This window comes from Apostichopus japonicus, chromosome 21, assembly GCF_037975245.1.
Source record: "Apostichopus japonicus isolate 1M-3 chromosome 21, ASM3797524v1, whole genome shotgun sequence".
Classification (NCBI taxonomy): Eukaryota; Metazoa; Echinodermata; class Holothuroidea; order Aspidochirotida; family Stichopodidae; genus Apostichopus; species Apostichopus japonicus.
In genome coordinates this window covers 10,161,399-10,172,058 of record NC_092581.1, presented here as the reverse complement: position 1 = coordinate 10,172,058, position 10,660 = coordinate 10,161,399, and the positions used below count along the sequence as shown (strand labels likewise).

Below are 10,660 nucleotides of genomic sequence, written 5' to 3'. Positions count from 1 at the left end.
TTGGTCATCGATAGTCGCACATAGAAGATTTTTCGGTCATGTAGCAAGACTCCAAGAGGACGCTCCAGCAAAGGTTGCTTTAAGAGAAGCACTGAGACATACTGCTAAACCAGTTGGAAGGCCCGTGACTACATTGCTTGGAAAAATAAAATCGCAATTCAAGGACATTAATATTAACAATTTCGAAGAAGCAATAAACCTTGCGCAAGATCGTGATACGTGGCGGAGGTTCATCACTGAGCATGTCGGATAGACGAGACTCAACTTACTACTACTACTAAGTACTTTCGCAGATGCGCGCGTTTATTGGCTTCATGTATGTGTTTGTGTGTAAGAAGTATAGGAGATATCAATCTAGAAACTTCGGCACTACGCAAAATGTTTGCTTCTAGCTTAAATTCAATAAAGGCGCGCATCACGCGAGTATTCTGTCAACTCTGGTTTCTATTTCGTCATACAGGAAACCGTCAGTTGTGTTTACACGTATACTAACCACGTACTGTACAATCAATTCATATTGATACATACAGCGATCTAGTTGTGTTTTATCTCGAAGAGTTTTAACCATGATACTGCTTATTGAACTATTAGCGATACTTCTTATCTTGCTTCTTGCTCTCGTTGAGGCATTTATCATCAGCATCCGAGAAAAATGGCGAGATGGAGTCGGTGAGTAGAATGATTTCTTCTTGTGTTTACGTGAGATTATAGGTAAAGTGGTTTAACTTTGTCAGTGGTTCAACGTCAGAGAATGTCTTGGTTCCAATAGTAGGTCTCACTATCATAACAAGCAGGGGAACAACAATGTTGCCCCGCGTTTCATGAATTGAATTATAAAAAACACGAATTAAGCTCAAGAGTGGTTGGTAGTTAAAGGGAGGGGTGGGGGTTGGAGAGGTGGGCTGGTGGTTCCTCGACCATCTTGTAGGCAGCCTTACACCATCGCGAGCTGAATGGTATAGAAAAAGAACCCTTCCCCTGCAAAACATATTCTTCCCTTTGCTTTAGGTCTAAGTGTTACTAAATTTCGATAAATATATACTACTCTCACATTTTCATGGCATGGTCCATATATGCTTAAATTAGAGAAATTCAAATATAACTATATGAGCCTGTTATAGAAGCATAAATACCTCTATCTTTTATTAATAAAAGACAACGACTTCTGGAAGACTAAGAAGAGGTGTGCGAAGAGACTGATCAGAGAGATCCGAGGAAGTAAGTTTATATTTAATTATTTCGGTCTCTTTTCATATATATTGTTTTACAAAAGTACATTGAAGATGTAGGTTTATTGTATGGAGTTGCCATTATGTACTAATACTATACTGGCGAAATAATTGCAGCAGCCAAAGATAAAGATTATGTCAGTAATTGACGGACACGTCTTAGTTTTGCATTTTTACAATAAGTGAATGAGTGAGGTCAAACCCCCTTCCAATTCTCACAATCTAATATATAATTTATGTAAAGTATAGTACCAAACTGATGTTAATGCACATTATTTACAAGCTCAATATTTATCTTTCTGTTAAAAGTGGAGATTTATGCCCGACAAAGAAAACATATTCTTCGTTATCTGAAGAAGATCAGAATCAGCAAGATGAACAGAACAACATCTCAAGTAGAAGATCTTCCTGAAATCTTGGTAAATTATAAAAGTCTATAGTCCCGGTATGTTTATAGAATAATGACACTAACAAGTAGCCAAGGAATGAAATAAATTAATGCTAGCGCCCTCACTTATCAATCATCATTGGATTATAATTTTTTTTTATTATGGATTTTTAAATTTTCTATGTATTCCACAGGACCAGTTTGCCGCAAGGAAAGTCCTCATCCGTCTCTTTCCTCTCCCACCCATTGACCTTGGATTGACCTTGACCACGTGAGTTCCTTTCTAATTTTCAGTCTCTTTATTACTAAAACTCACACTCTAGAACATTCATGTTAGAAAATAAATTGCTTATAGGATATGTATAGTTGATCACATGTTTTTATTTATATCTAGCGATATACTGCCAACCGGAAAGGAACTCGTTCTTTACAGACCACCGGTCGGTTTACCACACCGTCGAGTTGATGTTACTGGTGAGTCTTTATACACATAAGTAATATTGTACTACGAAACGTGCTTTCAAAAAATCTTTTGATAAGTTTAAAAGTTTATTTCAAATGATGAGCATAAAAATGTTTAAAATGTCCCATTTGATTTGTATATCCTATTAATATACTAAAAACACGTCAAATTGATTCATTAATTAATCATTTGGTGAGAAAAATGAAAAAGAAGTATCATAGAATAATGACCCTTACTCATATTTTCGGTAAGTTTGTAAAAATTGCCAAAATGACGACTTAACTCGGAAAGATGCTTTAATACATCGCATAGCGTTCGCAGTAAGAATGGAAATGACTGAAGACGGGGGTAGTGCAAGGGAGGGTGTCGGGGTGTAGGGGGTGGGTAATAAGGGAAATTAGTTGAATTTTTTTAGTTAGTTTCCTCCCATTCCACCTGTTAGGTCAGCCATATATTCAATAAATAAAATATGAATATAGACTTAATTCTCTGTGAAGATAGGGCTGGATCATATCAGGTGAATATGTATAGCTAAGGTGTAATAGTATTACAGAGAAGAGTGAACATTTAAGTTTGACCATTTACAGTTTTAATGCATAAATTATCGACAGAAACATTGACATCCAGATGTGGTTAATGACGTCACCATTTCTCTTCACAGCCGCTCTTGACCTTGCTCGGTTCTTAGATACCATCATGGCTGCCAGTACAGTACTTCAAGATATGAAGGAAATCAAGGCTATTCATTTTGATACAAGAGAAAACCTTCTCTTTAAGGTGAGGGCGGCGCCTGAGTTTACTTGAAGTTTACAATGGATATGATGTTGTGATGCCGAATATTATACTTGAAACTCAAATATTGACGTAAAATGACAAATCACAATTTTTCTGCTTTTGCAGGTTGTCGCTGATGAAACAATTTTTGTGGACAGCGAAGAACAACTGGAAGAGAGAAGGGATGCAGCTGCTAACAGGTAAGGAGAAAATATTGTAATCAGCAATAACAGGTAAGGAGAAAATATTGTAATCAGCAATCATATGTTAACATCCTAGCTCACATGTGATGAACTTCTTGAAACTGTGTCTAATACAGCGTTTAGATTATTTCTCTCTATAATTGCTGAATTTGTTAAAATTCCGTTCCTTTTCCAGGAATGAAATTACAACATTGATGCTGTACCGCCCTCATTCCCTATTTGGATTGACTTTTGACGTCTCAGGTGAGCTACTTAACCTAAACCAGTGTACTCTTTACAAGTAGATGAAATATCATCATTACCTAGTCCATATTTAGGTCAGGAAAGCAGAGGCATATTAGGCCTGAATTATTAGTTATAATAAAGAATAGTTTTGAATAAATTAGGAGTGAACATTACGAAATTTATGATGATTAATTGGATGCTATTAATGCAGAGAAGATTACATGAATTGTAGGAGTGTTTATATAATCTGAGCATGCGTACGTCACTTCACCATTATCCAGTCATGACGTCTTGCCTTCTCTTTTCAACAGCTGCTTGTGACGTTGCCCGGGCATTCGATATCATGATTGCTGCCCTCTATCGGTGTCTTCAATACCAGACACCCTCGGACCAGACCATCCCCCTTGTTCACTTTGGATACTTTGGTGATCTTAAACAGGTAAACCTTTTCTTTGATCTTAAACTATCGTTAAAAGATTTTGTTGACGAAGAGTTTACGTCAGTTATGCTCAATTTCATATCTTGTTATGTTGGACTATCAATTTTCATCCGTTTTAAAGTATTTTAATTTATGTCTGCTTCTTAGGTTCTCGTTGATGAAACAATTTTTGTGGACAACGAAAAAGGACTTGTGGAGACTCCTATTCCATCTACAGAACGGTAAGTAAACGGATGGGCATAGAATTGAAACAACACCACTCATTGAATTGGAAAATATTCAAGTATTCTCTAAATATTTCACTTGCACGTAATGCTTAATTTCGTGAACAGGAGTAATTGCTGGTAATGTTAAATTATAGGATCAAAAAATAATCATAAAAAGATTTGAAGAAAACTTCATTAATCATTGCATTATTATCTTAGTACTTTCTTTGCTGCTTCAGTTTTAAGGTATAATTTTTGTTTTAAACACAGGGATTGTTTGACAACAGGAAAGGAAGTTGTGCTTTATCGACCTCGTTTCTTTCATGGGTTGACCCTTGACCTCACAGGTGAGATAATAGGCAGTCTCGCAGTTTATATATACATTCCTTCGCATCTTTCTTATAATTTTGACATCATCAACGTTTAATAAAAGTGTAAGAAATCGAAGAGAGCAGACGGATTAGAATTTCACTTTTAATGAATTTTTTAGCCTCTGAAGAAGATCCTGCTAGGATCGAAACGTCAGGCCAACTTACTTTTACACACTTTTAATGAACATGTCAAATATTTTGGGAGTAGTATTTAGTATTAATTTTGGTGTCACTTCTTCTCAACAGTTGCTTGTGACGTTGCCCGGATGTGCCAAACCATCTCTGCTGCTCCGATTTACATGGATTACCGCAGGATTACTGAACAAAGCATCCCTGCAGAGTTCTTTAAAGTTATTGGTGCTCAAACACAGGTTAGGATGATATAGCATTTTAAGAGATAAAAGTCAAATTTAATAGCTAACATTATTTTCTTATGTATTTACGATTTTACACGTTGCAGTTGTAATGTTACGTGTGAAACAATCGTTACTTAACTGTTTGAGTTTAACTTTCACAATACATCTAAAGTATGTTTTAAGCAAATCGTTATTTTTAAATATTTTCTCATTTTATGACAGATTGTCGCTGATGAAACAGTTATTGTGGACAGCGAAGAACAATCTAGTGTAAACACCACCGCAGTCAGTGAGAGGTAAGTAAACTGAGTAATACAAACTAGAATGTGTAGGTAGTGGTTCAAAGGTAGTATCGAAAACAGTTACAGGAAGATAAACGGGGGATTCACTCCCCCGCCCCCCCCCCCACCCAACACCACCCAACCCCACCTCTCTGTCCCTATTATCATATATTTCATTAAAGGTTTATCGACACACAAATAATTTTGCCAGCGTACTAAATGGAACCCAATTTAACATTACTGCGTGACGTCAGTGACTGAATTATTTATGGCATATATAAGTAAGTAAACGGATGGTCATATAATTGAAACAAAACCACTCATTGAATTGGAAAATATTCAAGTGTTCTATAAATATTACACTTGCACGTAATGCTTAATTTCGTGAACAGGAGTAATTGATGGTAATGTTAAATTATAGGATCAAAAATTATCATAAAAAGATTTGGATTTTTTTTATTAATCATTATTATTATCTAAGTATTTTCTTTGCTGCTTCACTCTTTGGGTATAATTTTTGTTTTCAACACAGGGGTTGTTCTACAACAGGAAAAGAAGTTGTGCTTTATCGACCTCGATTCTTCCATGGGTTGACCCTTGACCTCACAGGTGAGATAATGGGCAGTCTCGCAGTTTATCATATCAATACTTTCATTCGCATCTTTCTTATAATGTTGACATCGTCAACGTTTAATAAAAGTGTAAGAAATCGAAGAAAGCGGACGGATTAGTTAAGAGATATTTTACTTTTAATTAACATGTCAAATATTTTGGGAGTAGTATTTAGTATTAATTTTGGTGTCACTTCTTCTCAACAGTTGCTTGTGACGTTGCCCGGATGTGCCAAACCATCTCTGCTGCTCCGATTTACATGGATTACCGCAGGATTACTGAACAAAGCATCCCTGCAGAGTTCTTTAAAGTTATTGGTGCTCAAACACAGGTTAGGATGATATAGCATTTTAAGAGATAAAAGTCAAATTTAATAGCTAACATTATTTTCTTATGTATTTACGATTTTACACGTTGCAGTTGTAATGTTACGTGTGAAACAATCGTTACTTAACTGTTTGAGTTTAACTTTCACAATACATCTAAAGTATGTTTTAAGCAAATCGTTATTTTTAAATATTTTCTCATTTTATGACAGATTGTCGCTGATGAAACAGTTATTGTGGACAGCGAAGAACAATCTAGTGTAAACACCACCGCAGTCAGTGAGAGGTAAGTAAACTGAGTAATACAAACTAGAATGTGTAGGTAGTGGTTCAAAGGTAGTATCGAAAACAGTTACAGGAAGATAAACGGGGGATTCACTCCCCCGCCCCCCCCCCACCCAACACCACCCAACCCCACCTCTCTGTCCCTATTATCATATATTTCATTAAAGGTTTATCGACACACAAATAATTTTGCCAGCGTACTAAATGGAACCCAATTTAACATTACTGCGTGACGTCAGTGACTGAATTATTTATGGCATATATAAGTAAGTAAACGGATGGTCATATAATTGAAACAAAACCACTCATTGAATTGGAAAATATTCAAGTGTTCTATAAATATTACACTTGCACGTAATGCTTAATTTCGTGAACAGGAGTAATTGATGGTAATGTTAAATTATAGGATCAAAAATTATCATAAAAAGATTTGGATTTTTTTTATTAATCATTATTATTATCTAAGTATTTTCTTTGCTGCTTCACTCTTTGGGTATAATTTTTGTTTTCAACACAGGGGTTGTTCTACAACAGGAAAAGAAGTTGTGCTTTATCGACCTCGATTCTTCCATGGGTTGACCCTTGACCTCACAGGTGAGATAATGGGCAGTCTCGCAGTTTATCATATCAATACTTTCATTCGCATCTTTCTTATAATGTTGACATCGTCAACGTTTAATAAAAGTGTAAGAAATCGAAGAAAGCGGACGGATTAGTTAAGAGATATTTTACTTTTAATTAACATGTCAAATATTTTGGGAGTATTATGTAGTATTAATTTTGGTGTCACTCCTTTTCAACAGTTGCTTGTGACGTTGCCCGGATGTGCCAAACCATCTCTGCTGCCCCGATTTACATGGATTACCGCAGGATTACTGAACTAAGCATCCCTGCAGAGTTCTTTAAAGTTATTGGTGCTCAAACACAGGTTAGGATGTAATAGCATTTTAAGAGATAAAAAGTCAAATTTAATAGCTAACATGAAGCAAAGTTAATTTGTTATTAATTTACAATTTTAACACGTTGCAGTTGTAATGTTACTTATGAATAAATCGTTACTTAACTGTTTGAGTTTAGCTTTCACAATACATCCAAAGTATGTTTTAAGCAAATCGTTATATTTAAATATTTTCTCATTTTATGACAGATTGTCGCTGATGAAACAGTTATTGTGGACAGCGAAGAACAATCTAGTTTAAACACCACCGCAGTCAGTGAGAGGTAAGTAAAATGAGTATTGCAAACTAGATTGTGACATGTAGGTAGTGGCTCAAATGTAGTATCGAAATCAGCTACATGAAGATAAACGAGGGATTCACCACCCCCCCCCCACCCACCCCTCTCTCCCTATTATCATATATTTCATTAAAGTTTTATCGACACACGAATAATTATGCCAGCGTACTAAATTGAACCCAATTTAATATTACTGCGTGACGTCAGTGACTGGATTATTTATGGCCTATGTTATAATCATTTACAGCTGTAAACAACAACAGAATGACGTCATTAGTCTGGGCACATCCCAAGTAAACGATGATGAGAAAGGAGAAACTGAACATTCTCACGGTAAGGTGAAATATCTTTGCTTGGCTAGATTAAGATTGGTATAAGTATGATATGATGTGGTGTGGCTTAGTGTGGTGTGGTTTAGTGTGGTATGGTATGGTATTATATGGTATGGTATGGTATGTATAGATGGTACGGTATGGTAAGATATGATATGATGTGGTATGGTGTTATATGGTACGATGTGGTGTGGTTTAGTGTGGTATGGTATGGTATTATATGGTATGGTATGTATAGATGGTACGGTAAGATATGATACGATATGATGTGGTATGGTATGGTGTAATATGGTATGATTTGGTGTGGTGTTATGCGTGGTTAGGTGGGTGAGAGTCATGAGGTTTCCTTTCAAAATTAGTAAATTGCATATTAATATCAGATTTACAGTCGTTACACTTACTTTTATTTCTTAGGATAGAAGTCAAACGTTGTAAGAGTTTTATTTTCACAAATTCTGAAAGTTTAAGAGCCTCTCACTATGCCTATGAACAAGTTACTTGGTGACATGAATATCTCACCATTTCATTTTAATGGTGAGAGAAGGGGATCTGGGGTAAATTTGGGATTTGGGGTTTTCTAGTGTCACAGCATGCCGGGTATATAATGGTGTCATATTCGAGTTTAGTGCCTCGAACATTTATAAAGCTGCCCGACAGGACAATATTTCCTTGCTTCTTTGAATGTTAACGATATGTTCACTTTTCACAACAGCTTTTCTCTACGACGACGACTTTGTCGAACTGCAACCCCCCGTTCCAATCAAACCAAGAGAACTGGTCAAGTGGGTGGGGCCTAGTGACGTAACCGACAATGGCCTGGATTTAGATGAGGTATATAACATGCAAATAACAAGTACAATTGTTTTGATGTTTTCCATTCTGTAAATATGTTGACCATGATATTTCCAATTCTACCAATTCCAAATAGAGCATAATCTAACATAACATACCTGAGAATGTTATCAATGCAACAAACCGCTGTGAAAACAACGTTTTTCATTATCATTTATAATATTCACAGGTTGAAAGCTGGGAAGTCAGCGCTATGTTTGCTACTAACGAGGCTAACTTCGGCTACAAATCAACCTTTGACGAGACCATGTCTGAGTACACGTGAGTTATTTTAATTCTTTCATAAAACCATCAACGGGAGAACCATTTGTTACGTTCGCATAGGAAACGCCCTTTGCCAAAGTATTTTCTACATTGCATTCAAAAAAATATGATTATATTTTCAAATCCTTCAAATGATTAACTTTATAAAATGGTAAAAACAAAGATCAAATAGCGGGAAACAATCATATACCTCATCTACGGTATGTGCATTCCTCTCATGTTCTGTGTCCATATTATATTTTAATATTGTGTGCCTTGTCTCTCTCAGGACATTACTGGTGGTAGAAGATACCACAGATTACGTACTCAGAAGGGAAAGAGCCTGTCGTCTAGCTGATGAAATCGAAGCTAAAAAGAGGGCTGATCAAGCCATCCAGGCAAAACAACCCAAAAAGCGTAAGAAGAAGGCCCGACGTCGGTCAAGGAAATCAGAATGTCCATATTAATAACAAAAATAAAGAAATTAAAAAACATTAACAAAATTAAAATTAAAAAAAAAAAAAGAAGTTGTTTCAAGGCTCCAGAAATGTTTTAAACTTTCTTAGTTTTGTTTTGTATTGTATTTGAGTTTTGTTTCCAAAATAAATTAAATTAATTATATGTGTAAATTCAGTCGTTTTTGTCCTAATTGCTCTCCATAATCTAAATGACATCTGAAAGGAACGACAGTCCTGGGTTTAGTATTATTTGCTCTCTTAGAAAATGCTACAAGTCACGAGAAAAGAGACTGCGATATCTCATCCTCACCATCCTAGAAGTTAGAAGACTGTTTGGTAACATCAAGTCAGGTTTACAAGGGTCGTCCATGACAACTAGAACTTATCGGCTTTTGTGATTTTATTCGCTTTCCTAATGATACTTAAACAAATTGCCTGCATTTGCAGAAGGGTTCGAGCTGGTCACAGGTCATCAGTATAGCCCACAAATATGCTAGAACGTAAGATAATGGTCACACATGCTCAAATGTCAATAAGCATTCTACTTCTATACTCTTAACGTAGTTACCCACTCTTGGATCATAAATTGTCTATTTTACTCATTCTCAATGGATATAGAAATAATATGGAGGATCAGCGTCTCTAGGAAAGTACAAGCGAAGAATTCCTAGAACAGTTTAGCATGCTAAAATTAGGGGCAACTCTGACGACTTTAAATGTTGGAAATAACTTTCTCTCAACGGGATTTGAATGAATGGAATGATTTTTTTTTTTTTTTTTTTTGGCTGGGTATCTAATCGGTTGTGATCAGTGTTAGGACTCGAGTCCGTTATTTTTGAAGGACTCCGACTTGATCCTGCAGAAACGGATAGTGACTCGGACTCAGTTGATAAGGACTCGTGACCGGACAGTCTGAATCTCGAGGACTCAGATCGAAATCAACACATATTCAGCCTATTGTTTACAATATTGATTTATTTCCCCTAAATCATCACACCATGGCCTAAGCACTGTAAATTACAGTACACATTAAAAGGGTTTTGAAAGTTTCCTGACGGGACGTATAAGCCGTTGCTTACCTGTGATTAGACCCACCCCGAGGGTACCTCATTGTTAATAACCTGTTACATGCTGGAAAAATTCTATCGACGTCTAACGCAGACTGCAATAATAATGTATTGGATTACCATAATAATGATGATGATGATGATGATGATGATGATGATGATGATGATGATGATGATGATGATGATGATGATGATGATGATGATGATGATGATGATGATGATGATGATGATGATGATGATGATGATGATGATGATGATGATGATGATGATGATGATGATGATGATGATGATGATGATGATGATGATGATGATGA

At 36.0% G+C, this 10,660-nt stretch overlaps 2 protein-coding genes across 2 annotated transcripts; both read left to right on the top strand.

Moving 5' to 3' along the window:
• The first annotated feature begins 486 nt into the window (after positions 1 to 486).
• LOC139963158 (uncharacterized) lies at positions 487 to 3,341 on the top strand. Its single transcript, XM_071963703.1, has 7 exons — positions 487 to 669; positions 1,539 to 1,648; positions 1,812 to 1,888; positions 2,012 to 2,091; positions 2,742 to 2,857; positions 2,981 to 3,054; positions 3,233 to 3,341. The coding sequence occupies exons 1-7, from the start codon at positions 567 to 569 to the stop codon at positions 3,339 to 3,341; spliced, it is 669 nt and encodes a 222-aa protein (XP_071819804.1). The 5' UTR covers positions 487 to 566.
• A 3,005-nt stretch (positions 3,342 to 6,346) lies between these two features.
• Positions 6,347 to 10,012, top strand: LOC139962688 (uncharacterized). Its single transcript, XM_071962875.1, has 7 exons — positions 6,347 to 6,752; positions 6,962 to 7,086; positions 7,306 to 7,379; positions 7,642 to 7,727; positions 8,439 to 8,557; positions 8,748 to 8,839; positions 9,111 to 10,012. The coding sequence occupies exons 1-7, from the start codon at positions 6,545 to 6,547 to the stop codon at positions 9,286 to 9,288; spliced, it is 882 nt and encodes a 293-aa protein (XP_071818976.1). The 5' UTR covers positions 6,347 to 6,544; the 3' UTR covers positions 9,289 to 10,012.
• Positions 10,013 to 10,660: the final 648 nt, after the last annotated feature.